The sequence below is a fragment of the Aspergillus campestris genome (assembly GCF_002847485.1).
Source record: "Aspergillus campestris IBT 28561 chromosome Unknown P168scaffold_8, whole genome shotgun sequence".
In the NCBI taxonomy this organism is placed as follows: Eukaryota; Fungi; Ascomycota; class Eurotiomycetes; order Eurotiales; family Aspergillaceae; genus Aspergillus; species Aspergillus campestris.
Window position 1 is genome coordinate 1,156,487 of NW_020194343.1, and position 25,441 is coordinate 1,181,927.

Sequence of the window (25,441 nt, forward strand, 5' to 3'; positions counted from 1 at the left end):
GCGGCTCGGTCACGTGGGGCGGCTATCAGTCAGCTTATCGTTTTTTTTTTTTTTTTTTTATCTTTTCCTTTCTGGATTTTCAATCTCCAAGACGGAGAACACAATACATCCTCTCTCTTGACCTCACCTGGAGCTCGCTCACTATGAAGCTCTCCAATCAGTCAGAGGTCCCTGTTTATACGATCTCCGGTTCGAATACGGCCCGTCCATTGCCTGAGTGGCTGGCTCGCCGGCGCAAGCGCAGTCTGAAAAATGACCCCGAATATGCCAATCGCATTGAATTGCTGCAGGATTTCGAGTTCGAGGAGGCGAGTCAATGTGTGCGAGTGAGTGAGGATGGGGAATGGGTCATGAGTACAGGTAAGAGAGATCAACATGGTGGACAGCGTTGGTCAGAGTTTGCGACTGACAAGTACGTTCTTTTGCAGGAACCTATAAACCTCAAATGCACACCCATTATCTCCCACAGTTGTCGCTTTCGTGGGCTCGTCATACGGACGCTCTCAATACTACGTTCCTTCTCCTTGCATCCGATTATTCGAAATCCCTCCATCTGCAGTCCGATCGGTCGCTGGAGTTCCATACCCCGTCCGGATGCCACTACCGCACGCGTCTCCCCCGATATGGTCGTGACCTCGTGTACGACCGACAGACGACGGATGCCCTGATTCCGTCGGTTGGTGTCAATCAGGATGGGATGGGTGAGGTGTTCCGACTGAATCTGGAGCTGGGACGGTTCATGCGGAGCTACGAGGTGGACGTTGGTGGTGATGATTTCATGTCGACTGGCGGAGGAACCTTGCAGGGTGGAATCCACACCGGTGCGGTGAACACGGGTGCGATCGCAGAAGAGAGCCACAACCTTCTGGCGTTCGGGACTACGATGGGAACAGTGGAGCTCTGGGATTCGAGAGCCCGCGGTAGGGCGGGAGTGTTATTACCACCCACACAGACCGGTCCCGACGACATGAGGAACGAAATCACCGCCTTGGAGTTCCATCGCTCCGGATTGACCCTCGGCACTGGCTCCTCGAACGGCTTGATCCACCTCTACGATCTCCGGTCGCCTGTCCCTCTCCTCAAGAAGGACCAGGGTTACGGCTTCCCCATCCACACCCTCAAGTTCCTCCAGCCCTCCACCGCATCCCGCGAGCAGACGCTGGAACCCAAGATCATGTCCGCGGACAAGAAGATCATCAAGCTGTGGGACCCCAAGGACGGCACCCCCTGGACGTCCGTCGAACCCGCAGTCGACATCAACTCGGTGGCCTGGTGCAGAGACAGCGGCATGATCCTGACCGCCAACGAAGGACGCCAACAACACTCCTTCTTCATCCCCCAGCTTGGGCCGGCCCCGAGATGGTGCTCGTTCCTGGACAACCTCGTGGAAGAGATGGCCGAAGACCCCAACGACCCCAACGCCTTCAACGTCAACCAAGCGGGCTCCATCTACGACAACTTCAAGTTCTTGACGATCCCCGAGCTGCGCACCCTCAACCTGGAACACCTCATCGGCCGCACCAACCTCCTCCGCCCCTACATGCACGGTTACTTCGTGGCCCAGCGCCTCTACGAGGAGGCCCGCCTCATCACCAACCCTTACATCTGGGAAGAGGAGCGCGCCAAGCGCGTCAAGCAGAAGATCGACAAAGAGCGCGAGAGCCGCATCCGCGGCAAGAAGAAGGCCGCCGTCAAGGTCAACAAGAACCTCGCCGAGAAGCTCATGTACATCGAGGAGAAGAACGAGCGTCGCAAGGCGCAGCGCGTCCTGGCACGCGGCGGCGACGAAGAAATGCCCGACGCCACCACCACCACCACCCCTACCACAACCACCACCACCGCCGAGAAACCCGACGAAGAAGGCCTCATGGGCGACAGCCGTTTTGCGCAACTCTTCCAAGACACGGACTTCGCCATCGACGAGACCTCGCGCGAGTTCCAGCTGCAAAACCCCAGCACCGTCCCCACCCCCGGCTCCGGCGCCCCCAGCCCCGCAAAGAGCGCGGCCTCACAGCCGTCGAGCAAGAAGCCCTCGACAGCGCCTCCGGCTCCAGCTCCGACAGCGACTCCGATTCCGACGAGCCCCAATCCCGCCGCCCAGCCGCCGAGAAACCCTCCGGCAAGATCTCCACCTCCTCCTACAAGCGCACCAACCGCCCGCAGCCCCAAATGCAAGTCTCCTCCTCCGCCGGGGCGGGCCACTCCTCCCGCGACCGCTCGTTCGGCGCGCGCGCCCAGAACATGCGCACCCGCGACAAGCCCGCCCGGCGCAGTACTGTCGTCGGCGAGAGGGAGGTCACCTTCACGCCGCACTCGAAGAAGAGGCAGGACAGACCCGACAACGACCGGCCGAGTTACTCTTCGTCTAACAACTTCCGTTCGAAGGAGAGACGGAGTGCCTCCGGAAATACGTTCCGCAAGATGTGATCTACGGTACTTTATCCTTTGTGCCTTTTCGTTGGCCTTGCAATACTATCATCTGGTCCATGACAGACTGTTAGGGTCTAAGGGCCTCATCGTGACGATGGAGAGCAGCTCGTCCCCTTGACTCCCAGACGGTCGGTCATCCACACTTCAATCAACAGACAACACGTTCGTCTGGGCTGTACGCGACAGCGAGACACATCCGGTTAGTGTGGGAAGCTAGAAGTTAGATAGCGCTGTCGAGCCCTGTCGACGACCTAGTACCTGACTGGCCGGCTGCTTGCGAGGAAGTGCGAGGACATGTGGGTGACATGTGGGTGACGTGGATGTGGTTTTGAAGGTCGATCGATCCCAGGAGATAGGTAGTAGGTAGGTAGGTAGATTGATAGATAGATACCCTTTTTTTACTTTCTTCCTCTGTGCTTGTTTGTTTTTTTTTTTTTTTTTTTTTCTTTGTTAATAAAAAGGAGCTTTGGTTAGGTTAGGCATATTCATATTCTACTCGAGGGGGACATCCCGCATATCCAACCTATATAGCTAGTTCGTGTACCTACAAACACAAATATGGTTTCTGATGAACAAGAACCTCAATCTTTCTCTTACCGATATTAAGATTCGCCATCATCACCGTCCAAACCCAGTAATAACAAAAGTCTAATCCAAGTAAAGCAAATCAAGCCAGATTCAAAATCATATCAAAATTGTCTTGTCGGTTCCATACTCGTTAAGCTAGCTTAGATACATAAAGCGCGGGATCATGTCATGTCCCACGGATAGGATGAATAGAATATAATCAATCATATATGGACAGATTGGTGTTGGTCAGTGTTGGTGTTGGTGTTGGTGTCCCACGGGATAAAGAAAAAGAAGAATGTAAGGAAAGGAGAAAAAAGTGCAGAAGAAAGGGAGATCGCAGACCAAATTCGCGCCATAACCAATAACACCAGTAATGAGCAATGATAAAAAAGAAAAAAGGCTTCAATCAGGAAGGCAAGGATTAGAATAAAAAACCAATAGAAAAGAAAAGGATAAGAAAGCCATTCTACTTGTCTTCCCAAATTGAAAATCGTGCATCGCTGGCATACCAGTCTATAGAGAATAGAATAGAGAACTGCCCGTGATTTTAAATAGCACAGCAAAACATAGGAGATAGACATCCGGGGATGATCCCCGAGAATATAGCGGGTAAATGGGTCAAGGAGGCTGGCTCGGTTGACCTTGTCTGGCTGTGCCAGACAGAAGAAGAAAGAAGAAAGAAGAAGGGAGAGGGGATTCGTTCGTGATAAGCATGTCTCGTGTGATCAATGATCAAGTCCATTAAAACCGTCGGGAAGGCCCAGGATTGAAATGGCGTCCTTCTTCAAGACTCCGACGAGAAGCGCTATAGTCGCTCATGGCAAACAGCAGATTTTCATCGTCGTCCGGTTGGGCGGACGGGGGAGGCACATGGCGGCCGGCGCTCGATCGACGGCCCGTCCCGCGCCCTTCCATGGTCGACGTTCCGCTGTTGCTGCCGCTCCCGTTGCCATCCCGGTCGATCTCAAATCGTTCCGCGAGGTAAGGAGGGTGCATGCCGCCGCGGGCCAGACTGCCAGAGCCGGAGCTGAAGGAGTGGGGCGCTCCGGAAGATCCTCGACGGCGGTAATTCCCGAAGCGCGATTGGTATACGTGGTGGGGTGTCGCAGACGGCCCCGAGCCTCGATGGGAGGAGCCCGCCTCCGAGACACCCGCATGGGATCCGGGGCCTTCGTCATGGGCGGGCGATGGAAGTTGGTCTCGGGGCGATTGGCCGGCAGTCGCTGTGGCGCTCTCGTAGTCGTGCTGGCGCTGGAGAACGCTGAGGCTCACGTTGGACCGATCCTCCGCGCCGAGGCTGATGCTGCGCAAGTTGAAGGGGAAGATGTCGTCTTCGTCCGAGGGGGCGGGGGCTGGGCGATGGGCCGCCGAGCTCGAGCGTCGGAAGGTCGGGGGGAAGAGTCGGGGCGGGGAGGTGGGAATGTCAATGGGGATGACGGATGTTTGATCGCTCGGGTTCTCGCCGGGCGAACCGTGCTCGACGTGGGAGATGGTGGGGTCGTGGGCGCCGGCGTTGTTGTAGTCGACAATGCTGTTGGAACTGAGGCGGGACGGGATGGCGGGCGTGTGTGGGGTGTGGGGGGAGATGGGTTTGCCCGGGGAGGAGGCCGTGGAGACGGACGTCCCGGCGACCATGGGGGGCACGCCGGAGAGCTGTTTGCTCGAGGAGTTGGACGACCGTTGCAGGAGAAGCGAGGACGACATGGAGTCCGAGAGGGCCGCGTTGGAGTCCCGCATCCGTTGGAAGCGGGCCAAGGCCGCCGAGGTCGCCGTCGTGCGGCGTGCGGAGGCCTCGAGGGCCGCCGGGTTGGACGGGCTCATGAGATCCTTGCGCAGGTCGAGCATCTTCAAGAACTCGGAGATGTTCTCATCATCGGCGTGGATCGAATCGGCACTGGTGCCCGTGGGCTCCGCCAGCAGACCCGAGCCTGGCTGGGCCGACGACGTCGCGCTGGCTTTCCCACTGGAAGCGTCGTCGTCCATCCGGACTGGCCCACCGCCGAGGGACAGTCTCCCTCGCCGGTGGCTGAAGGCGCTACTGTACCGCGAGATGGAAGCGGGTCGCGGAGAGGCGGAGTTCGAGGCCGCGATCGGGTTATCCGCGGCCGTGGGCAGGGTTCTCCGAGCCGCGGCGGCCGAGGACGGGGGCGGCATGTTCCGGGGCTCCACCCGCGGCACGGGCGCCGAGCGCGGGGATCCGCCCAACGGCGGGTCGGTGAGGGAGGGCGACGCAGAGAGCGGGGGCGCTTTGAAGGGCTGAAACGAGATGGACGGCCGTCTGGCCACCCCGGGGCTGGCCTCGTTGGCGAGCACGGCGGCACGGCCGGCGGGACTCGCTCTTGCGACGGGCACGGGGGCCCGCGCAGATGGACCGGGTGGAGAGGGGGATACAGCGCCTGCGTCCCGCGCCGCGCGCAGGGCGGAGATGGGACTCGTGCTGGTGGTGGGCCCCACCTGATGGAAGGTGGAGAGACTGCCGTAGGCCTGGCTGGGGTCGGGATTCTCCAGGGATCTCTTCTCCAACGGGGCAGAGCCGATCTCGTGAGTGGGGGCCTTGAGGGTCGACTCCCGAGTTGGGAGCGACGGCCGAAAGATCTCGTCGTCGGCGCCCATGAACCGCGAGCTCAAGAGCGCCTCGGAGTCATCGACTCGGAAATCACACGTGGTCCGGTAGGTGACTTGGACGGAAAATGGGCCGGCCGGAGACTCCGTGACACCGAAGCTGTAGTTATCGACGACCTTGCCACTCCCTTCGTACAGGGGGGCGGTCAAGTGGTCTGGCTTGGCGGACTCCGGGGCGGCCTGGCCGTTTAGGACGCGATACTTGATGCGCAACACCGGGTTGGCTCGCAGTCTCCCGTTCCGCTTGAACTTCCAGGCGGGTAGGAATTTGGAGTAAGTGAATAAGGAGCGGAAGAGCACGATGCTCTTCTTGTAGACGGTAGGTAGGATGGCGCCGAGGTCGGTGGGCAGCTGGTTGGGCATCTCTCCCAGTTCGATCCTCCAGCGCTCCAAGATCACGTCGTCGGAGCGGGAGGAGGGGGGACGGACGGGCTGGGGCCCCTCGGAGGCGGCGAGCGATTCCAATACATCCCACCGCTTCCCATTATCATCCAGCACGACGAGACTCTGGTTATTGGTGAGGCCTTTGGTGTCGAGGTAGGTTTCGATGATCAAGGGCGGGGGACGGTTTTCGGTGGCGTCGCAGGCGCGCCAGGTCCGGAGCTGTTCGCGGAGCACGTCGGTTTCGTCGATTTCGACGTTGAACTAGAATGATAGAATAGATGTTAGCTCGGACAATCTGCCCACAGGGAATGGGGAACGAAGAACATACCCAGCGGTTCACCTTGGGGTTATCGGAGCCTTTGGCGAAGGAGGGAGGGAGGTCGACGCGAGAGTGCAGGATGATCAGCGCCGCCTTGGTATGGTAATTCTGGAAGGGTAGCGACCCGTTAGCATCCGACTTGACGATGACGGCAGAGGGGTCAGAGACATACCGATATGATCTGATTGAGTTTGGCCATGACATCCTTGGAGGGTTGCGGGGGATGCACGTGTTCCGAGGACTCGGGATCGGTCTCGATCCCCAGGCCTCTTCCACTCGGAGGCCTTTCCACGGTGGGAGAGTTGAAGCCGAACCCCTGTTCCCTGCGGTCCTCGGAACGAGAGGCATTGGAGCGGCCCGCCGAGGCCGGGGCGGGCGACCGGGGATGTTGATGCATGGTGTCCGGTAGGCAGATGGAACCCAGAGGGAAGATTCAACCACAGGTTCAACCAGGTATAACCACAGATAGGACCACAACGTCGAAGGGATCAAGCGGGGAAAGGGGACGGAGTGGAGTGGCAGGCCATAACGACTGGGGGGACGGGGAGTAGGATAACCAGGAGGGAACAAGACAACCAAAAAGAGGAGGAAAAGAAAAAGAAAAAAGAGAAGAAGAGGGAGAAGAAGAGGAGGAGGAGGAGGAGGAGGAAGAAAGAGAAAGAAAGAGAGAGTTAAAGAAGCAAGTCCAGGCAGAGACAGCAGGCTGGATTCATGGTCTGCGGCAGACAGGCAACAGGGCGTTGGAGAGCATGCGGTCTGGAACTTCTCCGCATTCACGAGTGGATCACCAGCCAGGTAGATGGGGAAGAAGGATTACGGAGACATGATCAGGATGATCTAGGGGATGAAGTAGAGGAGTCAGTTGGGAGAGAGGGAGAAAGGGATAAGAGGAGAAGAGGAAGAATAATAAACGGGAGAGAATAGAGGAGAGAGAAGTAGAGAAGTAGAGGGAAGAGAGAGAGAGGAAGACGCAAGCAGATAACGGGAGGTGGAGATACCTCAGGTACTGATAAGTGGAGAGTGACGCACACCCGTGACTCGACCTGGTGGACATCTATATATATCTATCTTCTCCCTTTATATGTCTAACTTTATAATCTATCTATATTTCTCTATAAAATATTTACAGATATAAAACAGAGAATAAAATATAGAATATCATCATACCCATATATCAATCAATAATGATTCATGATAATACGGTACCATACCGAGACCGTGGCAAGGCGGTCAAGAGTCAAGCGGCTACTCCTCCCAAAGAGGCTTAGTGTCATGTACGGGGAGGTAAGGTACTATAGTATCTACCTTCTATCATCTATCTTCTATCTTCTATTTTCTATCTTCTATCTATGTATTGATTTTTCTTGGATGGTATATATGATGCTGGATATTGATGATATTGATGATACTATGATATTCTCTATAATGCAAATCCTGTTTTTGTACATGACAATAGATGATTGACAGCTCCAACTGACGCTAGGCGATCCACCGTCAATCACGCATGACCCTAATCCATGACAGTCATCCTTTCATCCTTTCATCCTTTCTCATCATGGATCCTTGTCTTTTTATTTATTGTTTTTTTTTTTTTTTTTTTTGTTTTTGTTCTAATATTTCAATTTGTTTACTAATTTCCACAGATCTCGGAACCTTATCATCAATCCAGGAGATCTACCCTGAATCAATGACTCCCTGTAAGAGAAAGGTATGACTACTTAGGAGACTAAGTAGTACTAAGTACAAACTAGATGATCAAGTAATTAAGCTTAGACCACCAATCTCGAACATCAGACTGGCCGCCTCACCTGCAACCGTTTGCTGGGACGACGCCCGGTGGAGAGCTCATCGTCTAGAGTCCAGACACATCGGAATCTCTCCTGCAGAACCCCTGCTTGGTCGTACAAATTATATTTGGTGTATTGTGTACAGAAATATATCGGATGTATTGTATTGACTCCTTGAAGAAGGGAATGGAGGCTTGACACGTCGGGTTGGGTGTTGGCGCCAGTTGGTATGCATCTGCAGGAAGTTGATGAGTGAGTCGAGGTCAAGGTACTTTGTCTGCTTAATTTGTCTCCCTGGGAGTACTCTTAGTACTTTCTAGCAAGAGGCTCTCGACTTGGCTGGGACCCTGGTGAGATGTTCTTATAGATACAGTTTGCCAGTTGGCGGGATGACTGGCACTCGAGAACATACTGCCAGCAGTGATATATACACCTTACTTTTCAAGGATCCGACAGTCGACTATTTAACATCGATCGATATCATATAATAGAATATATATGGTATATACCTATATATATAATCAAATAAGAAACCCTCGTCGGAACATGGAGGGGACAGCCCCTCCTGATTGGCCCACCCAACGATGCCCTTATCCATGGCTCTCTCTGTCTCTCTCTCTGTCTCTCTCTGTCTCTCTCTCTCTCTTTTCTCTCAGAACGCGAATTATTCTCCTATACCTCCCTCCCCCATCCCTTCACTCGTTGATTCTTCATCTCCCCATATTACAGTCGCATCTCCTGTGTGATCCCTCCAGATCTACTACAAACCACCCTGACCGACCCCACTCGACTCTCGGAGATAATAATCCCCACCCACAATCGTCAATCGCCGCCACACGATCACTCTCATCCTCACGACACGTTGCCTTCCCCAGACAACAACCTCCCTGCTCATTTCAACCCTTGCATCTTACCCACCCGTCTCCTGCGATCCGAACCGTCACATTGAGCCACACCCTCGCTCCCTCCTCCCGTGTCCTTTCCTCCAGTCGGAATTCTTGTCGCCCCGCTGAGCTCTTCCCGAGCCCTCCCCGGTGCGCCGTTGACCCCGTCAGGCGACAACGACGTCCTGGTCCTCGGTCGACAAGAGATTCTGACAAAATCACGGTCACGCTGGGCACATGAGTGGCAAGCTTTGGGAAACCTTCCTGCGCGATGACGTCGAGACCTTCCGGGGTGTCCTGGCCTCCGCCAGCTACAAGACCTCCGGCGGAACCCCCAATTCCAAAGCTGGAGGTTCTGGCTCGGTGATAGCCTCGTCGCCGGGCATCTTCCACCGCAGTAAAAAGCTCGGAGAGGCCTCTCCTGGAACCCCGCTGCCTGATCGCAGCACGACGTCGCGACCCGGTCGGACTATTTCGCGCGAGGAATTGAACGCCCGCGATCACTATGGCCGCACGCTCCTGCACCACGTGGCCTCATCGCCCAAGTCGACGGCCATCGACTTCGCCATCATGCTGCTCGAGACTCCGTTTATCGATATATACGCGCAGGACTGGGAGAGTGGATGGACGGCTTTGCACCGCGCGCTGTACGCCGGAAACGCGGCTATCGCTCAGGCGCTGATGGCGCGCGACATCCGGGACGCGACCGACTTCAGCAAGGCGGGGTCACCGGGTCATCCCGGTGGAGGCCTGATCAAGGTGAAGGATCGCGAGGGGTACAGCCCTTTTGACGTGTACGGGGCTACCATCTCCTCGCGCGAGATCAAGCGCATGGTGCTCCCGGCGACGGAGCACGATCCTTTGCTCGCCGATATCGAAAATAAGGACGATGAGTCGAGTGCGTCGTCCTTTGGGGAGGATATGGACGAGGACGGCCATGCGCCGCGGGGTGTATTGCGACCCCGCGTCAACCTCTTGGCCGACGAAGTATACACCTTTGGGAGTAATAAGAATCTGAATTTAGGCGTGGGCGACCAGGATGACCGTCAATTTCCAGAGCGAATGACGCTGAAACGCCCGGAACACCTGCTGCGCCGATTCTTCCGCGAGTCCCAGGAACAGCGGGGTGACGATCACCCCCCGGGCCCTGATGACGCGGAAGATCTCCCCGCGCTGATCAGGAACAAGCCGATGAAATACCAGGACATCGTCATGTCCAAGCTGCACACAGCCATTCTGACCACCGACCCGGAAGCCAACCTCTTTACATGCGGATTCGGTCCGGGCGGCCGCCTGGGCACAGGCGACGAGTCGACGCGATTCAGCTTCGTCTGCATCGAGGGCGGAGGCCTCGCCAACCGAAAGGTCGTCTCCGTGGCTCTCGGCCAAGACCACACGCTCGCCATCTCCGAGCAAGGCGAGATCTTCAGCTGGGGTAGCAACAAGTACGGTCAACTAGGCTACAGCCTCCCACGAGCCACCAACCGAGACGACGTGCCCATCCAGACCACCCCCCGCCAGATCTTCAACCCCTTCAAGAAAGAAATGATCCTCGGCGCCGCGGCGTCCGCAATCCACTCAGTCGTCTTCAGCCACGCAGGCCTCTACACATTTGGCAAAAACGAAGGCCAGCTCGGCCTTGTCGACTCCGACGCGCGGTCCCTCGAAGCGCAAACCACCCCCCGACGCGTCGGAGCCTCCCTCTTCAACGCCCCCATCCACAGCGTCTCTGCCATCGACCAAGCCACCGCCATCCTCCTCCACAACCACGAAGTATGGGTCTTCGCGCAATACGGCTACCTCAAACTCTCCTTCCCGCTAGACATCAGCTCGAAATTCATCCGGGACAGCTTCATGACAACCCGCTACGACACCGCCGTCAACAGAATCATCAAGATCCGCTCCGGCGGCAACACCATCTGCGCTCTGTCCAGCTTCGGCGAGGTCTTCACCGTGCAGGTGAACACCAAAACCGACACCCCGTCCGCAACCTCCACCACCAACCCGTCGAAAATTCGCAACGCCGTCGCGCCGCCTGCGCGCGTGTGGGCGCTCAAGAAGGCCCACATGGCTGTTAAGGATGTCGACGTCGGCCAGGACGGCTCGATCATTATCTGCACGGCGTCTGGGTCTGCGTGGCGGAAGGAAAAGCGGGGGAAGAGCAAGGATGGCGTCGCGAAGGAGTACAAGTTTGCTCGTGTGCCGGGCTTGTCAAGGGTCGTGGGTGTCTGCAGTAATTCGTTCGGGGCGTTTGCGGCTGCGCAAAGGGATTGTGATGTCACGAGGGAGCAAATTGAGGTTGGGCCGAGTACGCTGTGGAAGGACTTGCTGCCGTTGTCTCCGTTTGGCGTCTTCGCCTCTATGGTCAATGGAAATGCAGAAGCTGGAGTTGGGGATGGGATGCTGGTTGAGCCCACTCTGGCTATCAAAAACGCAGTGATGTCCGCCTCAGACATCGAGTCCTTCTTTCCACCGTCGCCGGTCAATCTGCCCCAGGGAGTAGTCCTCATAACGACCACTCTCTCCGACGTACAAATCCCAGTCCACGAGTTCGTCCTCTCCGGCCGCAGCGCCGTCCTCCGAAAAGCATTCCACGCCTTCCGCAAATCAACCACATACACCCTCCCAGACATCCTCACCATCTCGCACGACCAACACAACCGCACACGCATCCTCTTCCACAACCTCGACATCTACACACTCCTCAACCTCGCCTTCTTCATCTACACAGACAACATCTTCGACATGTGGCATCTCGCCCGACACACACCCGAAAGCGCCCTCCGTTACCGCCAAGTGCGCACAGAAGTAATGCGTCTAGGCACGCACCTCGACATCCCGTCCATCGAGCGCGCCGCGCGCCTAATGATCGATCCTCACAGGTCTCTCAAATCCGACATGGCGCTGACACTCACCGACCCTGTCTTCTTCGAAAGCGGCGACGTCGTCATCGAGCTCAATAACGACGAAGTCAGAGTCCACAGCCAGGTCATCTGCCAGAGAAGTCTCTTCTTCGATGTGCTGTTCAACGGCCGCTCGGGTGGTAGATGGCTCCTCTCCCGCCGGGAAAACTCGAACCCGTCGGATAGTAGCATCCGCGTCGACCTGCGGCACATCGACCGCCCTGTCTTCGACTTTGTACTGCGGTATATGTACGCCGATACAGACGAGCAGCTCTTCGATGAAGTCCGCTCGAAAGATCTAGACAGTTTCATAGACCTGGTGTTTGAGGTCGCGTTTGTGGCGAATGAGTTGATGATTGATCGGTTGGCGCAGGTTTGTCAGAGGGTGTTAGGTCAATTTGGTACGTTTATCTCTCCACCAATGTCTTCAAATGATGGTGCTAATGTGGTGTAGTAAACGCACGCAACGTCTGTACTCTCCTCAACTCCATCGCGCCGTGCTACGTTACGGAATTCCGCGACGCCGCGTTGGAGTATATCTGTTTGAACCTGGAGGGGCTGCTCACGAATAGGTACTTATCCCTCCCCCTCCCCCAACCTATCAATGAATGCATACTGATCCTGTCCAGGAGTTTGGAAGACCTCAACGAGAACCTCCTCACCGCACTAGACTCCGTCTGCCACGACAACCAACTCTCCAGCTTCCCCATCTCCAGAGGGCGCAACACAGACGAGTATATCTTCGAGATGTATCCCGAGCTAGTATCTTTCATCGAGAGCGACAGACAGCAAAGAATAGACTCCATGAAGTTGCGGACGCGTTTCAACACCGAAGGCAAGCGCATGCCAAACGGCGACAAGACGCCTGCGTCGGCGCAGAAGTCCTCCAAAACGAGGGATGTATTCACGACACCCTCGAAGAGCCCCTCGCTGAGACCGAGGCAGTCTGCGGGTGAACTGATGTTCGCTATGGACGATGAGCAGTTCTTGTCTCCGGGTGAGGGCTTGAAAGGGAAGGGCGTCGTTCGTGGGTCCAGAGGTGTAGATGCACCTTACGCACCCGCAGACTCGCCTGCTTTCGCATCCAGCCTCGCAGACGAATCACCACACGGTGGAAGAAGCTATCTCGACGATCTGATGGGCTCCCACGATACGGGCCTAGGAGAATCCCCCAGCTACAACCGCGCCCAAAACAGGAACAACAACAACACCTCGTCCGTCCCATGGACCAACACCAACACCTCCTCAACCTCCGTGGTAACCGGCTCAAAGAAGCCCCTCAAAGACATAATGCAGGAAGCTTCCTCCCAGGGACAAGTCTCAAACCTCAGCCTGGGCATGTCCATGTCTGCCAAACGCGATAACGCCCAATCTGCTGCGCCGAAAATGTCGCAGAAAGAGCGCAAGAAGATGCAGATGCTGCAGATGCAGGAGATGCTTGCTGCGGAGGAGAGGTCGAAGGAGGCGAGGGCTAATCCTTGGGGGGTGACTCCTCCTGTTCCTACTTCTTCTTCTTCTGCTGCTGCCTCTGTAGGAAAGGGGGGTCTGGGTCAGCTTGGTAATGGATCGGAGCCTACGCCAGCTGAACTGGGAAAACCGACGAGGAAACCTTCTATGACGATGCGGCAGACGGTGGCCGGGACGCCGCCGTTGAAGGGGCAGTCGGTGGGCCCTGTGCCGGTTAAAGCAGGGGATGGTGTGGGGGGTGTGCAGCACACTCCTCCATCACAGCTACAACCATCATCCGCATCATTCCAACCCACCAACCCCAATACTACACCCACACCCACCCAACAACCTCCCCAACTACATCAACAACCCCAGCAAAAGCCCATCCACTCAATCCGGCACACCCCCAAATCCCCCTCAACCACCCCCCAGCCTCCACATCAACCCCAACCCCCAAACAAACATCCACCTCAAAACCCAAACCAACCAAAAAATCCAAACGCACCTCCCTCTCAACAATCCTCCTCCAACAACAGACCGAAAAAGACGAGATCCGCGAAGCAGCCACCGCCAAACACAACCTCCACGACATCCAGCTCGAGCAGCAGTTCCAGGAGTGGTGGAATAAGGAGAGTAGGCGTATCCAGGGACTTCCTGATGAGGAGCTAGAGGGAGAGGAGCAGACTGGTGATGATATTGGGAAGGGTGGGAAGAAGGATAAGAGCATGGATGGAAGGAAGGGTCAGCGTCAGGGGCAGGGCCAGGGTAATACCCCCGGCTCTGGCTCTGGGCAAAACGCGAATCGCAAGAGAGGGCGTGGGGGTGGTGGTGGTGGAGCTGGGAAAGCTGCTGGAAGTGCAGATGCAGCTGCAAACACAAACACAAACACGAACACAGCTAGTGGGACTCGACAACTACCTTCCAGGCAGAAGAATGGCCATGGCCCTAGCCCTGCTGGTAGCAGCAGTCTTCCGAAGGATTCCAGTGCCAGTGCGAATGCGACTGCAAATGCGCATCCACAGAAAGCACCCCCTCAGCGGAAAGAACACGCCCCTCACCCTCACCACCGCCAACAACATCACACCAAGAAAGCCAACGCTGGTCATGGGAGTAGTCATAGGGAGTCTGTTCCTGTGAATGGCGGAGCAGCAGCAGGAGGAGGCGGCAGTGGTGCGCCCCCACGCGGTGGTGGAGGAGGAGGAGGAGGAGAAAGAGGGAGAGGCGCTCACAGGGGACGAGGGCGATAATCTTCTCTCTCTTTCTCTTTCTTCATTCCCCTCTCTGTGTATGAATTGTGATATATCTTGGTTGGGTTTGCTTTTTGTATTCTTGTGTTGTATCACTACGATATTATATTTTATACCATATATATTATACTACATTCTATGCTAATATAAAGTACTGTCTGATACACAGTTTGTAGCATAACATCCACCCCCCTATTCTCTGCACAAGTACTACTACTACCTACATACATCCTACTATCCAAACGGCATAAATAAACTAGATAATTAAGTATTCACATTAGCCTTAGCTACTCCATATTACTGTACCCGGATAATAACCACCCACCCACCTACCACCAGAAACAGCCGAAACAGCAAAGCAAAACAGATCAATCAAGTTCGGACCGGTGTGATAGTGACATGCAAATATCGGACCCTATTCAACGTTGAACTCCCGCATACGCTAAGAAATGCAACCATGCCTGCGCCACACGTATGAAGCGAATAGAAGAAAGAAAGAATGTAAAAGAGAAGAATGTAAAAGAGAAGACAAAAAGACAGCTAAGCAGGAAGAGAGTTAAGGAGGGGGAAAAGGAGAGATCATCCAGACGTTGCTACCTCGCGACTCTCCCACATCCGTCGCATCAGCATCTCTGACTCGCTTGGGAGGAGAGAAGACTCCGCGGCCTCGTCCTGTCCCATACTGGGTTCGCCCTCGGCGGAGGTCGACAGGCGGTGCGATGGATGCAAGGAGGTCGATTTGCGCAGCGGGGCCGTGTCGCTAGCGGCTTCGTCTAGATAAGCCTGCGAGACGTCGTTCGCCCGCTTACCCAAGAACTGACGCGATTCTGGTCGCGCGCCAGGACGCCCCCGAGGTGCTTTCCCGTCCTGTGGTAGGGTCGGGGCGGACTGGACTGATGGACCAAGCGCTGGAGACCGGGGCAGCTGGAGGTCGGTGAGGAGGAGGGCGAGACGCTGGAAACTGTCGGCCGTCGGGGACTGGAACCGTCGCACTACGGTCAGTTCCATGGCGGTCTTCTCGTATGCCTTGCGGATGTGTTTCGCCTCGCTGTCTGGGATGGACCCCGTGCCGGTGCGAGGCGCGCCGTTGGCGATCCCCCGATTTGCCTCGAACGGGGCGGTTCCCGGCCGACTGTGGCTGGGATCGAGGGCGGCGGGAGATGCGGTGGCGGAGGTGCCGTGGCTGTCTGGGGGCGAGGTGTTGAGGGTGGCCGTCCGCTGCAGCCAGAGCTTTTGCTGCGTGCGCGATGGCGGCTCCACGCCACGCGACCGGGGTGGCGGGGACGCGCGTCGCCGGGCGGCGGCCGTGCTGCTCTGGTGGGGAGACGGCGGCGTCTGTGGATGGTAATGCGGGAGGAAAGACGACGGGGTGTTGGGTTCGGAGTCGGTGCGGAATGAGCCTGGGGCGACGGCCTTGCCGTCCATGATAAAGCGAGACACACCGCCCTCAATGGACGAGGAGGTGGCCTGGGTGGGACCGGAGGCGTGGCCGGCGGGTGTGGTGGCGTGGGAGGACGAAGTCGGCCGGCGGCCGTCGGCCCCGGCGTTGAGAGTCGACATTGATGTTTTCCGCGCCAGGGCGTCGACGACGGCCGGCTTGGCGGTCGCGGAGATGGACGACATGGCGGGCGGAGCTTTAGCGGCGAGCGAGGGGGTAAGTAGACGGGAGGTGATGGCGGGGTGGTCCGGCGGGTGCTCTGCCTCGTCGTCGCCGCGGTGGTCGTCGCCGTCGTGCTGATCGTGGTCGTGGTCGTAGTCGTGGTCGTGGTCTTCGCGCGACGAGGTCGGCTCCTCGCCGTCGTGGGTCCGCTGGTCGAAGCTCTTGTTGACGGATTCGGGCAGGCTGGCGGCGCGGGCGAACTGCGGAACAGGCCGCTTAACAAAGGTGAGCGGGTCGACGATAACGGGTTGGTTATTCTCGACGCTATCCCTGGACTGGGCCACGACGGAGCTGCGACGGGTGCTCTCAGGAGACTGGGTGGTGTCTTCCCACTCGCCGTCCTCGTTATCGGAGTCGTCGCCCAGTTCGAAGCCGACGGACTTCTTCTTGTCGGTCTGGGGGCGGTCGGAGGCGGTGACGACGGTCGCCTTCGCGTGGGAGGAATGCCGTCGTCGCAAGACGGGGCTGGAGTTGTTCTTCTTGATTGGGGTGTGAACGGGATCGGGGGAATCATCCAAGACGCCCTCCCAGCGGACGTGGTGATTATTATTATGCGCGCGGGGGCTGGCGGCGGGGGTGACGGGGGCGGACTTCTTGCGCTGATGTTGCCGGGCGCCCGTGTGGGGTTCTTGAGCGATCTGGTGGGCGGAGAGATGGCGCTGCAGTTTGGCTAGATTCTTGCCGAAGGAGGGATTCCGATTATGATGGCGATGACCACCGACCACATGAGTTCGGGGATAGTGATGATGAGGACGCAGGGCGAGTTTCTGGGAGGAGGACGAGTGCGAGCCGGACAGATCGGCGTGAGGAGCGATGGAGGAAGAGGAGCGGGTGACAACGGCGTGGGAGGAGATAGCGCGGCGCCCTAAGCCAGGGCGCTTCATGGGGGAGGCAGTGCTGTTCGGCATGATTCTCTTCCCTGTTTGCCTGTTTCCGTTTGACGAGGTTGGGGGGGAAGTGGGTTGCCAATTCTGAGCAGCTGCAGGTCGGGTGTCACCGCAGCTGGAAAAAGCAACGATCCGACAATTGGCCGGAGCGGTTGACTTGGGGAAGCGTAATACTCAATTGGTGGATAAGAAGAGGGGGAGGAAGAGAAGGAGGAGTGAGTGAGAGAGAGGAAGATGGAGGAGAGAAAGATGCAGATGAAGTTGGAGAGAAGAAGAGAAGAAGAGAAGATGAAGTGAAATGGGGAGTGAAGGCCGTAAGTTTGGTATGTTTGGTATCGTACCGTCACGTGTGTTCCCATCTCCAAACTATATCCTCAGGATCCCCAATCCGGTCATGGATTGCGTTGGATTACAGCACTCTTATGATTATAAACATCAGACAGTTGGAAGATAGAGGTATGTCCCTTTCTCGAGGGAGCGACGATTCTCTGGCATACTACGTATACATCGATACATGAATAATACAATTTCATTCCCACTCCAAACAAAGAAAACTGGTATCATAAGGGTGCGGAAACAGATGACACGAACAAAACGCCACCCCGCTCTCCGTCTACAGCTCAATGAGACTCTCTTCCACGGCGGGCCGCGCGGGTGCCGGTTGTGCCGGGGCGGCCGATGGCCCCAGCGGAGATACATCGCCGACCGCATGCGATCCTGGGGGGACTCCCGGCGCATGGGTTGGGGCTTGCGGCATACCCTGCGGCGGCGGCTGGTAATAATAGGATGGCTGACGCTGATGCCCGGGCCCCGCGGGATATCCATCGGCGGCCGGCGCGGACGGCTCCGGGGCGCTCGGCACGGGGGCGGTGGGGAGACCGGTCGACTGGTAGTAGGAGTCCCGCCGGGCCCCCGGCGTTGCCTGAGACGGAGTGCTCGGCTCCCCGGGGTGGGAGTAGTAAGCCTGGGCGGATGGGTCGGTTGCGGTCGGAGACGTGTATCCCTGTGGCGCGGGGGGTGGGTAGCCGGCGGACGGTCCCGGGTAGCCCGGGGCGGCACTGGGGCCCGGTGGGGATGCCACCGACGGGGGCCGACCCGTCCAGGGCGCGCTTGGCGGCATCGGCTGTGCCGGTGGGGGCGCGTATGCGCCCGGACTCATCGCACCACCTCGGTGACCGCTGGCATCCGCGGGCGGAGCATACGGCGCGGCCGCGGGGGGTTGCTCGCCCGCGGTCCCGTAGTAGAAGCTCTCGGCTCCCGTGCGGGTCTCCGGCGCGGGCGGGGGCGGGGGCATGGACGGGTAGACGTTGGGGTACGGGGACTTGGCCGGGACGGACCCGTACCCCAGCGAGTGCTGCGAATAGGCACTGGACAGTCGTTCTTCCAGCATGCGGTCATAGTACCGCACCACCGTCGATAACTTGGCGTGCAGATCGAGTAGCGTATCTAGATCGTTGTTAGTCACATCGACCGGGGAAGAAGTAGACGGAGGAAGCCTAGAGGTAGGGATGGGGACAACATACCGTGCTTGCTCATCGTCTCGCCGTAGCTCCGGGCCAGCTTCGGCCGCAGAGCGCCAATGCTCTCGTACAGCTCCTGAATCTGGGGTTCACGGAGGATGGTCCCTGGGGGCTGATGCTGCAGTCGCTCGACGAGGGTGGAAAACAGGTGGATGTTCTCCACCTCGACCGGGCTGAGTTCGTACGGGTTCCGGGGCAAGGGGGCGGCCCCCGGGGTCTCGTGGGCGGGGAAGTCGGGGGTCGTGTTCTTTAGGGCGGCGGCATGCTGCTGCTTGTGTTGTTCCATGTCGCGCAGGGAGGCCTCGATGGCCGCCTTCAGGTCCGCATCCTCTTCCTCGGCTGTCTTCATCTGACTCGGTTCCGGGGCGGCTGGAGCCTGAGCCTGCGGGACGTAGCCACCGGTGCCGCGATTCTCCGCCTCCTCCAGGCTCATCTGCAAGGCGCGACGCAGGTCGTCGTCGAAGCCGGTGTCGGCGCGGGCCGTCCGGGGCTCCATGGCATTCGACTTGGAGATGGAGTGGTTCTTGAACGCGGACCGGTCCGACAGACCCGCCGGCGGGAACGGTTTCGCGGTCAACTTGGCGTGGCAGCCGTCGTCGACGCGGACGGGCTGGAAGATACCGAGGTGGGGTAGCGGGAGGGTCTTGCTGGAGCACTGGGCGTCGAAGACGTTCCCACAGTTGCGGCAGTGGTGTTTGCGGTTCATGAAGCTGAAGGCGGTGCGGCATCGCATGCACACGTCGGAGTCAATCCACTCGGGGGGCTACCAATTACAGAGGATCAGCGCGATCCACGGGGGCGGGGAAGGAGGAGAGGAACGTACCGCACTGCTTTCCAGCATGGTGCCGCTGATCTGCGTCCGCGGGGGGAATCGAAAGCCCTCGTCTTGCAGTCGGCGATAGGTCTCCCCCAGATAGCTCAAGTCCATGCGACCCTGGGCGGCCATGGCCCAGTCCTGGATCAGTTCCAGCATCTTGTCCTTGACATTGGCGTTGAGCAGGGCGCCTTCCGCCTTGAGCAGGGAGACGAGATTGTCCATGAACTCGCGCGAGGCGATCTCGGCCAAGAAGTGGGTTCCGCCGTTTTTCACGCAGGTATCTGTCAACTATACGGTTGGATGTGGTCAGCCTTGAAGATCGTGGCGGTCCGATGGTGATCGACGCACCTTCAACGTGGCTAGCTGGATGTTGGGGTTTCGATTCTCCAATCGACGTTTCAGCGACCTCATGGCCTCCTTGGGCTGGACGTTCTTGGATCGAATCATATCGGAGATCTCTAGGTTCAGGGCGATATCCTCTCTGGTAGGACTCTTTATCAGTCGCGTGTCATGTTATCACGAGGGGATCAAACCGTACAGGGAAGAGGCGGTGGCCCGTTCGACTTGCTCGTCGAGCGGGGAGGTGGAGGAGAACCAGCCCGCCATGATGACGGCGACAGGAAGATGGGGGAATGAGACGATGGAGGAGGGGGTGGGGGAGGATGGGGAGTGAGGGAGGAGGAGGTTATGACGTTGGGTATCGAGTGTTAAGTGGGAGGAGTAGAGTAGCGGATGAGGGGTGAGATCGATCGGAAGATGTTATAACAAGGTATATCGTGATTGATTAATAGGAAGATAGATCAGTCTCATCAAGGAAATGACCGCGCAGAGGGAAATGGAGGAGGATGAGGCTGATGGAAGCTCCAGGCAGATCCATCGATGAGCGTTTGAAGTGGTTGGATGGGGATTGGTGGAGATGCCTGAGGAGGTACATACTTACCGCCTGATATAATGCTGACAGAATAGATAGGCGGTGAGTATCATCTTCTGTAACTTTCTGAGAACCAAGATGTATATTAGATAATCAAGTATAGTGTTGTATTATATAAGATTCCCGTGATAAGCTCGGACAATCCCGAGGCAGCGATCCGACGGGCGGAGAGGGACTTCCGAGGTTATCTCTATTTGATAGTCCTGTATTCATGGTAGTGGTTTTAATAGTATAATCATATCGGAAGAGCCGTAGCATAGTAGCATAGTAGCATTAGTATTGTAGTACTAGTATAGTACTTTCAGTATAGTACTATTAGTATAGTCGTACAGTATTGATAATAATGCAGTAGTATTGGACAGTGTATAGTTATGCAGAATCAGTGGTTATGCAGCTGACTCAGACCGAATAAGCAGACTCTTATTCGTGGATCCAAAATATTCAATGGAGATTCTTCTTCTCTCTCTCTGGAAGAAATACCGAATTTGACTCCAGTCTAACCGTGGGGAAAGATCCAGTTCCTGTCTCGGAAGGGATTGTCGGCAGGGAAAATTAATCTTGAAGAACACTGAACAGAATTGGTTGAGTGGTACTCCGGACACTGGTCAACGGTCGAGACGTCTCTCTCTATAGTATTGGTGAGGCCCGCCCTAGTCTTTTAGCCCGCTTCTCTCCTCTTTCTCTCCTCTCCTCTTCTTCTTCTCTTCTTCTTCTTCTCCCTTTCTCTCTCTCTTACAAACACCTCTTCTTTTTCACCTTAGATATCTCTCTCCTCGTCATATCTTTCCTCCAGTCCACTCTCCTCCGTGACTCTCCCTCATTCTCACCGCTTATCTCTCCCTCAGTCGATCCATCTCCCCTGTTGATTCGGTACGTCCCGATTGTTGTCCTTTTCGCATTGCCCTCCACGCGCTCAGGAGTTGCCCATGGTCCCTCAAATCCCCTCCATGTCAACCCACAGGAACAGATAGTCCCGATCGGAAGTCGTGGTCATTCTAGGAGTCTGGAAATCCCAGGGGATTCCACTTCCAGTTCGCTCGACTTCATCCTATCTCCCCCGGACAAATTCTCTTCCCTTGCACCGCACTCTCACCGGTCCCTGGTGTAACCCCCTCGCTGATCACTCGGTCCCTGCTCACCTTCACCTACTACTTCTACCTGCTACTTTTCCACGTCTAGACCTCTGCTGACCATCCCACTCTTCCAGTCTCAAATCACACCCATCATGTCTCAGACCAAGGAACTCACCCTCGCCGAGATCGCCGGCCACAACACCAAGAAGGATCTCTACATGACCGTCCACGACAAGGTTTACGACGTCTCTGCCTTTGTTGACGAGCACCCGTACGTCCTACTCCAAATTCCCCCAATGTCAACAAACAAACATAAACAAATAAACAAATAAACAAACAACCGGAAAGAGTCCAACTGACAATGCGAATAGCGGTGGTGAGGAAGTCCTCCTCGACGTCGCTGGCCAGGATGCCACCGAGGCCTTCGAGGATGTCGGCCACAGCGACGAGGCCCGTGAGATCCTCGACGGCATGTTCGTCGGTAACGTCAAGCGCCTGGTATGCATCTCCCAACACCGTCTCTATTCTATCTCTGTCGCATCCAACTAACCCCTCTAGCCCGGTGACCCCGAGCCCCGCGCTCACACCCCCGCTCCCTCTGCCTCCTCCGGCTCCGGAACCGCGGGCATCGGCGTCGGTCTGTACGCCTTCTTCCTGATTGGCGGTGTCATCAGCTACGTCGCCTACAACTACATCCAGCAGCAGCAGGGCGCCGCGCAGTAAGCGTGCATCCTCCGCAAGAAAGAATTTTCAACAAAAAATAAAGGAGGGAAGAAGACAATCAAACGACACTGACGAGAGCATCCGATTTTTACCTACAAACATCCCTACCGATAGACGACTGGGTTGTGAAGGGCCAACTGATTGATTATTGATTATTGATGGATGGATTGATTGATTGACTGATTGATCGTTATCGATATCCCAGTACCAGACCATTTTCTTGTTCTTTTCGTGTTTTGACTACCACTACTACCTACCACGTGTTTTGTAATTTCCCGGGATGTTTCTTTTCTTTACTTCGTTTATATAATTTTTGGACCCATCAGTCCATGCTTAGACCATGAAAGACAGACCCTTTTGAACTTTTTTTTTTCTGTGATTTTCTTGATATACGGAGTATGCGACATTCGTAGTTAACCTACTGACCCTAACCGTTGGCTATACATAGGTTTTGCTACCCTACCATACTAATCAGGAACTTTCGCAGTTCCCAGCCAAGATTCTACAGCTCAACTATGGTCCGATATTGAAGTCTTAGGATTATACTTCGCATGAGTTCATATTGACCGAAAAGTCTATACGCTATAACGAGATGCTAGAGAAAGAAAAGAAAAAAAAAAAAAAGAAAGAAAATACCCACCAAGCCACTCAAAAAAAGGTGGCCAATACATCATCAAAACGCCCGTCTCGGACGGCAGTATAAACGGTGGTGATACGCGACCCGATACTCTTCTTGCCCTTCATACGCTCCCGATCATAAGTAGGATGGTCTTCGAGGCCCCGATGCAGCGGCACATCGAGCTCATCACGGACAATGCCGTAAAGTCTCCGCGACGCACTGCACAGATAGTTCTTCGTCGTAGGATTTTCAAGAAATCCAGTCCGCGTGGCGGTATAACTATCCGCGAGGGTTCTCGCCATCTGAGTCTTCCATTCTCGAGCCACCTCGTCCGCAGCGATGCGATTGCTGTTAGCAGCCATTAAATCCAAGAGCAGCCCCACAGAGCTATTCGCCGTCTGGACCGCGCGGTCTTTCAAATCGCTGGTGCTGTGCCGGCGCCAGTGGTCGAGCAGTTCATCCCACAGGCGCTGGGAGTCGCCCACATGGCAAAGCTCAGCCGTTACAGACTCAATTTTCCCGCGGACATCGCGGACGAATTCAGTGTGTAACGCACGGAGGTCCAGCGCCTGGCACAGCACATACAGATACGTCGCGGTCATAAGCGACAGCACGTCGACAGCCTCAGCGGCATAGCGACATCCAATCAAGGCAAGCGAGTTCAGCCCCTGGTTATGCATCTCTGCAGACTGGACATGGTTGCTAACGGGATGATTCAAGTACCCCAGCTCAGAGACATACGACGCCATATTAATATCTACCCCCTTGAACGCAAACGACAAGCTCGGGTCATCCACGCTCAAGTTCGGCGGCAGCCCGTTGCTCAGCACAGGGTTGATCAGCTCCGAGCACTGCGCGAAGATCATCCTCCCAATCATCTGCACCGCGCTCGTCGTCTTCTCCATCGCCGATGTAATCGACGCAGCTTGGAAGTTGCCCCCGTGGTGTATTGCGCCGTTCTCGGGGTCAACGAGCGGGTTGTCGGTGGTGGAATTGAGCTCTGTGCGGACTTGCCGGAGTGCCAGCGCCATGGACTCGATCTGGGGTCCGATCCACTGGGGAGACGTTCTTAGGGCGTACCGGTCTTGTGCTAGCCCGGTGTGTTCCGGCCCTGCGGAGATAGTTGCGAGGCGCGAGTCGGCCAAGAACCGGAATATGTTCGCCGCGGCTTCCATCTGCCCTTGATGGGGTCTTGCTAGGGATATGAACGGGTGGTAGTTAGACGCCATGCCGCCCAGCGCCTCCGTCGCCATAGCAGTCATCATCTGCGACAGCGAGAGCAGACGCGTAGCGTCAAACACCACCAGACTAGCCGCACCACCGCTGAAGGCAGTCCCGTTCAACAGACCCAGACCCTCCTTCGGTCCAAAATCCAGCGGCTGCAGACCGAGCTCGCGCAGCGCCTCATCGGCTGGGATAACCCGCGCGTCCTTTCCACAGTGGACAGCAATATCGGGGTTTCCCTCTAATGCACCCGCGATGTACGCCAACGGAGTAAGGTCCCCGGAGGCAGAAATACTCCCCCGCAGGGGCACAACAGGCGTCATTGAGTGACGCAGGAAAGTAAGTATAGTTTCGACGACCTCAAGACGCACGGCTGAATGCCCGCGCAGCAGGGAGTTACACCGCGTTAGCATTGCAGCCCGCACGATCGGTACGGGCATGCGGTGGTTGTGGCTGCAGTCGCCTAGGCCATTGTTATTGGGCAAGACTATGCCCGCGTTGTGATGCTGGATTAGTGCCTTTTGTAAGGCGCGGTGGTCTGTCGTGCGGGTGTCTGCGCTGCCGCCGAAGCCGGTGTTGACGCCGTAGACTGTGGCGCCGTTTGCTAGGCGGGTATTTAGTTGGTTGACGCTGGATTGTATGGCTTGGTAGACTGTGAAGTTGGTTGTTATTGTTGCGGTGCAGTTGTGTCTGTGGTAGTTCGTTAGCGGAGTGGTCACTATAATGCCCGGAAAGGCAGCGGGAAGAGTATACCTCGCAACAGCGACGACGGCACTCACGTCGAGAGACTGCCCGTCCAACACAACGGGAGACGACTCCTGCGACTGAACCAGCTCTTTAAGTCTAGATACCATAGCTACTTCATTCAGTAATGACCGCTGCATCCCCTGACAATCACAACATCCTGATTCGGACACCATGATGATAATGCCGGACGGAAGCCGTCTTAACCTGCACACTAGGACGAAGAGCAAGATACTGTATATTATATACCGTTGGGAATATCAGATTTCAAGCCCTATACCAAACACTGGTCAACGGTCAACGTTGTGGCGTAGCGGCTAAGATATAGTTAGTACCTCTAGCCCACCGCTTTTCCGATCCCTCACAGATCAACCCACCTTACCCAACCAGCGCTGTACCCCGTGGTTGGAAAGTAAGGCTCATGCAAGGGCTGAGAGCGAACAGATCTATCAGATAACGTATCTCGGACAGAGGCGTGCGTATCCCGATTCGTGCTTCTGCAGATGAGATGAGGCCTTCGAGATGGAGATCTCCCGTCTATGATCTATCTATTTCAATATCACCTCTTGTCCGGTCAACCTAGGGACATAAGATTGATCATCTAGACCGCTGTGGTACCTACCACCGCTGTTCTTTTTCTTTGTTGGG

The 25,441-nt window shown here is 56.4% G+C and overlaps 7 protein-coding genes across 7 annotated transcripts; 3 read left to right on the forward strand and 4 right to left on the reverse strand.

Annotated features, from left to right (window-relative positions):
- Positions 1–126: 126 nt before the first annotated feature.
- Positions 127–2,846, forward strand: P168DRAFT_311712 (WD repeat NOL10/ENP2 family protein). The gene is made up of 3 exons (XM_024839523.1): positions 127–360; positions 429–1,960; positions 1,990–2,846. Exons 1-3 carry the CDS (start codon positions 144–146, stop codon positions 2,425–2,427), a joined length of 2,187 nt encoding a protein of 728 aa, XP_024691882.1. The 5' UTR covers positions 127–143; the 3' UTR covers positions 2,428–2,846.
- A 274-nt stretch (positions 2,847–3,120) lies between these two features.
- Positions 3,121–3,661, reverse strand: P168DRAFT_180917 (uncharacterized protein). The gene has a single exon (XM_024832950.1). It carries the CDS (start codon positions 3,579–3,581, stop codon positions 3,222–3,224), a length of 360 nt encoding a protein of 119 aa, XP_024691883.1. The 5' UTR covers positions 3,582–3,661; the 3' UTR covers positions 3,121–3,221.
- An 80-nt stretch (positions 3,662–3,741) lies between these two features.
- P168DRAFT_238338 (putative autophagy protein Atg13) lies at positions 3,742–6,722 on the reverse strand (the record flags this gene model as incomplete). The annotated part of the gene is made up of 3 exons (XM_024833611.1): positions 3,742–6,267; positions 6,335–6,433; positions 6,498–6,722. The coding sequence occupies 3 exons, from the start codon at positions 6,720–6,722 to the stop codon at positions 3,742–3,744; spliced, it is 2,850 nt and encodes a 949-aa protein (XP_024691884.1).
- Positions 6,723–8,696: 1,974 nt separating this feature from the next.
- On the forward strand, positions 8,697–14,661 carry P168DRAFT_305591 (BTB domain and ankyrin repeat protein; the record flags this gene model as incomplete). The annotated part of the gene is made up of 5 exons (XM_024838944.1): positions 8,697–8,852; positions 9,246–12,300; positions 12,354–12,471; positions 12,529–13,604; positions 13,724–14,661. 5 exons carry the CDS (start codon positions 8,697–8,699, stop codon positions 14,593–14,595), a joined length of 5,277 nt encoding a protein of 1,758 aa, XP_024691885.1. The 3' UTR covers positions 14,596–14,661.
- A 2,969-nt stretch (positions 14,662–17,630) lies between these two features.
- vps27 (ESCRT-0 subunit protein VPS27) lies at positions 17,631–20,365 on the reverse strand. The gene is made up of 5 exons (XM_024834467.1): positions 20,018–20,365; positions 19,828–19,960; positions 19,486–19,767; positions 18,666–19,425; positions 17,631–18,588 (listed from the first exon to the last, which is right to left on the reverse strand). Exons 1-5 carry the CDS (start codon positions 20,083–20,085, stop codon positions 17,756–17,758), a joined length of 2,076 nt encoding a protein of 691 aa, XP_024691886.1. The 5' UTR covers positions 20,086–20,365; the 3' UTR covers positions 17,631–17,755.
- Positions 20,366–21,635: 1,270 nt separating this feature from the next.
- P168DRAFT_283043 (cytochrome b5-like heme/steroid binding domain-containing protein) lies at positions 21,636–22,206 on the forward strand (the record flags this gene model as incomplete). Its single annotated transcript, XM_024836021.1, has 3 exons — positions 21,636–21,754; positions 21,855–21,981; positions 22,042–22,206. 3 exons carry the CDS (start codon positions 21,636–21,638, stop codon positions 22,204–22,206), a joined length of 411 nt encoding a protein of 136 aa, XP_024691887.1.
- A 648-nt stretch (positions 22,207–22,854) lies between these two features.
- Positions 22,855–24,903, reverse strand: P168DRAFT_319823 (phenylalanine ammonia-lyase; the record flags this gene model as incomplete). The annotated part of the gene is made up of 2 exons (XM_024840316.1): positions 22,855–24,739; positions 24,803–24,903. 2 exons carry the CDS (start codon positions 24,901–24,903, stop codon positions 22,855–22,857), a joined length of 1,986 nt encoding a protein of 661 aa, XP_024691888.1.
- Positions 24,904–25,441: the final 538 nt, after the last annotated feature.